Source organism: Monopterus albus, unplaced genomic scaffold (genome assembly GCF_001952655.1).
Source record: "Monopterus albus unplaced genomic scaffold, M_albus_1.0 scaffold399.1, whole genome shotgun sequence".
Taxonomy (NCBI): Eukaryota; Metazoa; Chordata; class Actinopteri; order Synbranchiformes; family Synbranchidae; genus Monopterus; species Monopterus albus.
The window spans coordinates 365,118-370,703 of NW_018128279.1; the positions used below are offsets into that span (position 1 = coordinate 365,118).

At 40.7% G+C, this 5,586-nt stretch overlaps 1 protein-coding gene across 2 annotated transcripts in view; it reads right to left on the bottom strand.

Moving 5' to 3' along the window:
• minar1 (membrane integral NOTCH2 associated receptor 1) overlaps positions 1 to 5,586 on the bottom strand; it is a 67,339-nt gene that overhangs the window by 56,978 nt on the left and 4,775 nt on the right. For both annotated transcript variants that reach the window (XM_020586234.1, XM_020586233.1), the window contains exon 3: positions 834 to 2,297. In XM_020586234.1, the coding sequence (XP_020441890.1) occupies positions 834 to 2,297 (1,464 nt within the window). The remainder of the gene's footprint in view (positions 1 to 833; positions 2,298 to 5,586) is intronic.

Sequence of the window (5,586 nt, forward strand, 5' to 3'; positions counted from 1 at the left end):
TCTTTCCCATAGCTTCATTGTGTGGCTCATCAACTTTATACCTCTGTAGTTGCCACAACTCTGCACATCACCCAAGGGTTCTTAATAGAAAAGTATTATACAAGTATAAATAAGACAATTTACCATTTGTTAACAAGACATTTCACACTCCCACACAAATATAGTGTATGTAAATGCAGCATTGGTTGGAGTGTAATCACCATGGTCTCCTCCATAAATATAAACATTAATATTCCCCTGTTGCTTGATTTTGGTATTTCTTTGATTAGAACATCCAAAAACAGTGAAAAAGTCAGGTGTTTTCTGCTATTTGAACTGACCACAACAGGCCAGAATGAATGCCTTATGGTGGCCTGTGCTCCTATAATAACAGTTACACCCATGGGTGTGATGCATAAACCTAAGCCCCAGTGTGGCATTTGTGTGTATTTATAGTGATTACACTCCAACCCAGCACTGCATTTACATATGTGTGTGGAAGTGGGATAACACGACTTCAGCTGTGCCACCTCAGTGTAAGTACATACACTGATTCCAGGAAAATACCAAACACACTAATGCACAAAAAATGCACCCAAAGAAAGTAGCATAAAGCTATGCTAGCTGAGGCACAGCTTTGTTTGAAGCTATGCTCGCTTTGCACTGACAGGAAAATAAAGCCCTATGCCTTTGTATCCATATGGTACAAACATGTATTTATATTTGATGCTTCTGTTACGTCACGCTGTCTGTTTAATTATGATTATTTACTGAATCCATGTTTACTGTCTTACTTATGTCACATACTCTGTATTTCTGTCTTTAAAAGCGATTAAAAGAAAAGGTGTTCATACCTCTTTGGCTCTCTGGTGTCTCTCCTTGATGTCTTTGTCTCTGTCCTTGCTCTCGTCTCCAGGGTGACAGGAATAGGACACTGTCCTCCAGTCCCGTGGAGAGTTGGTGATGCTGGTAACCTTTGACTCAGTGGCACTGTTCTCCTCATTGAGTGAGTGAGATGACCTCCTGATGAACATGCTCTTCTTCAGAGCCTTAACTCTGAGACAATCATTGTTACTCCGATCTGAGCAGCAAAAATTCCCTGTCTGGCCATTGTCGGCTTTGACATTGTGGCCAGTGGTGTGGCACTGGAAAACACGAGGTGAGAGGGTGAGGTCGAGATGTGGATGTGGGTGGGAGAGTGGCTTGTCAGGGGTGCTATTTGATCTGGATGCAGAGGCCGTCTCCCCGTGTCTCCCATTAGCCTCGGGATCTTGTATCTTCTCATCCAGCTTGTTGAGTTTGGAGAGCACCTGGGAAATCTCACTGCGAACCCCTGACAGAGACTCCAGCTTCTTTTCAATCTCACCAATCCTCATTACCAGTTTACAAACACTTGATTTGAGCTCATCATCTGTGTTTTCTAGTGAATGGAAGAGATGGTCCAGTTTAGACTTTGCAAGTTTGACCGTGCTGTGTTCAGGAGAGCTCTCACCTTCAGACTTCAGCGTTACCTGAGAGAGAGATCCGTTACTGTTGTAGTAGGATGACTGGACAACTCCCAGAGAGTCACAAACACTCATATCATCCAAAAAACGAAAAATGTCACTTATGTCATCACTAACAATCTCAGAGTCCTCATCAGAATGTTTGAAGCCATATCTTTCTCTGTCACTGTGCTTAGCTGGGTATTGCGTCCCCTTCCTCTGCTCAACCTGCTCTGTTTGAGTCCCAACACTAGAGGAACTTTCCCCTCCCTGAAAGGATGAACTGTTCATATTTTTGTCCCTAATCCTTTTGGTTGACTCTCTTTGGTCTAAACCCACAGGCCCACTTGCAATCCGTGCCACATCCTTGGTTATCTTTGCAAAGCCAGAAGGAGAAGCTGCTACCTTTTCCTTTGGACTCTGAAAATGTTGCTCATTGTCAGTGCTGATGTTAATAGTGCAGCGGTGGTTTTCTTGGAGTGGTTTGCTCTTCAGAAATGACCTCTCAAGCTCTGGAGGCCCATCTTCTGTATTAAGACTGAGGCTCTTCACTGGCCATGCTGGCTGCTTCCCTGCTTTATTATTGTGCTTCCTACTGCTAATACAATCAGAAACTGTGGCTGGACCAAAGTATGTAGATGCCTGTAAGTCATCCAGGCTCTCATGTTTTACCCTCTGTCTGTCCTGAAGAGGAGAATTAAGTGTTGGCTCAAAATAAGGATTAGTGTAAGGCAGTTCAAAGCTGTGGTTGAAGAAGGTAGCAGGCTTGCGCATCTCCCTTCTGTGGTAGCCATCAGCCACCTTACTGTCCTGTTTGCACTGAGTGGTGATGACCTACAACGAGAACCCAGACAGGTGAATAAGTTGGATTTAAAGCATGCTATCACAGCAAACAGAAGTGAAAGAATGTACCAATGCCAAGTTCAGACTACATGATGTAATCCCAAATAATAGCTTGACCCAACGGTCGTAGGGTGTTGGAATGGTCAAACAGCATCAGACCTGATTGATCAATCAATCAAGAATGTATGACTCCATAATCGTGTAATCTGACATAGTGACTATCGTATAAGACAAACAAATGTTGTAGTCTCGCCAGGCATAAGAGTAACTACAGAACTATAATAATATTAATTTACAAAATACAAAACTACTTATAAAACTATGGAGCCCTGTTGGGGTTGCATGGTAGAAACACAATGCAAATGGATTACAAAACTGAGCACTGTATAGCACCATACCATCAACTCTGGTAAACAAATAATAAATGCTCAATTGACAATTAAAACTAATCAGTGACTGTTCTGCTCATCAAGTGTTCAGTCATATACAAAGCAGAAATATCAAATACTTGTTGGTTCCAGTTTTGCTAAAAACTAGCTTTACAAATGGATTTCTCACCTAATATTTTTGAAAGGCTTCTGACTGTTGGTCAGACAGCATAACTTAAAAATATGTTCATACGGTAGTCCTGAGGTGCAAAACACAAGAACAGTCCACAAAACATAACATAATGACAAAATGCAAAATACAACTAGAGAAATGCATTTCCTGTCAAAAATGCGTGTGGATGCTGATATGCTGAAAGATCATCCTGAAATTGCCTGAAATCAGTTGCTGAAACGGCTGAAGAATGAGATGAAATGGCTGAAGTTCTTTGTTGAAATAGTTGAGAAGAAATGGCTGAAGTTCTTTGTTGAATAATTTGAACACAAGATTGCAGATTATGGAAAAGGTAGGAACAATACAGCTTACACAGAAATTTTTATCATGACATCAGTCAAAGTGAGTAACACAATGCATTATGAGGTAGAGTTGGGTGATACTGTAAAATTTGGTATCGATCCGATACCAAATAAATACAGGGCCAATATCGCCGATACCGATTTTTTTTTTTTAAGCACACAATATAAATTACATTCACTTTCTTGTATAGGGGATATCAGTGTGTCAAAATTTATGAAGTGATTGCATAATTATTATGCTAAATCTGAATGCATTTTCATAACCACTAAAAGATGTTGTGATTTGCTCTTAGTGTGCCTGTAATTAGTCATGTGTCAGGTAAAAAAAACCAGGACATATTTCAAATATGAAAACAATATATTATTATAATAAACTCAATTTGCAAACATGAACTGTGCATGAAATTATCGAGAATAGTAACATTAAAAACAGAATAATGCTATAAATTAAAATACATTAAACAATAATATAGTAACAAAAAAATTTCTCCCTTTAACAGTACTTAACTGGCTTTAACAAAACATAAAGTGCACAAAATTATTACTAGAAAACAAAGCAGCTGTTTTGTTTACTGTTTTGTTAAGACTCACTAATATAACAGATTAAATAATTTCCCTTTTCGCACACTGTCTTCGCTATTAGCTTTTTACCCACAAAGCCCTATGACAGTTTTCACAGAGAACCCCTTTCGATGCTCTGTCATCCTGTTGAAAACTACTGAGTTACAGGTTTTTGTTCAGAAACAATAACATGTTTACATGTTTCCCTTTTATTGCACTTCTTCTCTGGCTTATTAACTGTCCGGCCTTTGAGAAAATCCTTTCTGCAGGTACAGATGAAGCAATGACTCCCAGGTGTTTCTTGGCAAGCGTACTAAGAGAGGGAAATGTTGGCTCATTAATTTTCCACCAAAGTAGTGGATCTTGGTCACGTGGAATTGGCTTCTCTTCTGAGTAACGGCGCATTTCAATTATGGCATCAGTGCCAGTCGTACGATGCTGCTGGGATGCAAGGACTTGAGAGTCAAACTCTGCCCATATCCCACATTTTAGTGCAGGAGGGGAAGCAGCTGCCCCTGCAGGGGAGCATGAGGTAGTTGCAGTAGCCATTGCTAAGGTAGAGCTGGTGGCCAGGCTTGACCTTAAATCAGCAGCTGACACTGAAGAGGTTGAGCTCTGTCTCAATAGCTGAATTTCTGTGATGAGTCGCCCTTTCAGAGATTCAACATTTGCCATGTCACGGAACCCCAGGTTTTTAAATCTTGCATCCAGGTAGGTACTGACAGCAAGACCATAAAAGGTTTCAATACCTCTGAAACGACGTTGGCATTGTGCTGACAGCTCAGCAGCTATCTTGCTACCTTGGCACTCATAAGATGCTGTTGATCTCAGAAGTAGTGACACCAGGGGAATCACTTTCGAAACTGAAACATGTTTTTCATTTGATATCTCTCTTGTGACTTCCTCAAATGGTTTCAGAGCTTCAATGGAAACAGTGATCGTGGACCAGTCTTCCTCACTTAAGCACAGGGATGTCTTTCCAAGAAGACAGAGGACTGTAGTAACAGCTTCCTTCTGCTCTAACAGTCTCTCAAACATATAGAACACAGAGTTCCACCTTGTTTCAACTGACTGTATCAGTTTGTGTTCTGGAAACTTAAGTTGGTTCTGAACTTCTTTGAGCTTCTCTGCTGCTCTTGTGCTGTGGTGAAAGAAAGCTACAATAGCACTGCATCTCTGCTGGATGTGAAGAAGATCAGGGAGAGCCTTAATGGAGTCTTTTACTACTAAATTTAGGGTATGTGCAAAACATGGATAATGTGCCCACCCTGCTTTGCGCACAGCCGCAACAATGTTCGCTCAATCATCTGTGATTACAGCCTGAACTTTATCTGTTATGCCCCATTCATCAGTGACTCTGTTCAATTCTGAGCAAATGTTTTCAGCGCTGTGTTGTCCTGGAAAACTACAGGTTTCTAGAACATAGGCTTGCATTTGCCAGTTCTCATCAATAATGTGGCATGAGACAGTTAAGTAAGCCTCTGTGGCTCTTGATGTCCACATGTCTGTTGTGAGTACAACACTATTTGCACCATCTAGACATTTTTTCACCCTTGAGTGGCACTCTTCATACAGTGCTGGTATTTTCCCTTTCATCAAATTTTTCCTACTTGGAATTCTGTAGTGTGGATCCAGTGTCTTGACAAAATTCCTAAAACCCTCATCTTCAACGACAGAGAGAGGTTGCAGGTCCTTTGCGATCATTTCAGCAAGGCTCCTTGTAATATTTATAGCTCTTGGGGAATCACCTAGGTGAAATAACAAAATAATAAATTTTAGTCTGTATAGCCTATCCACGTGTAGCTTAAAAAAGGAAT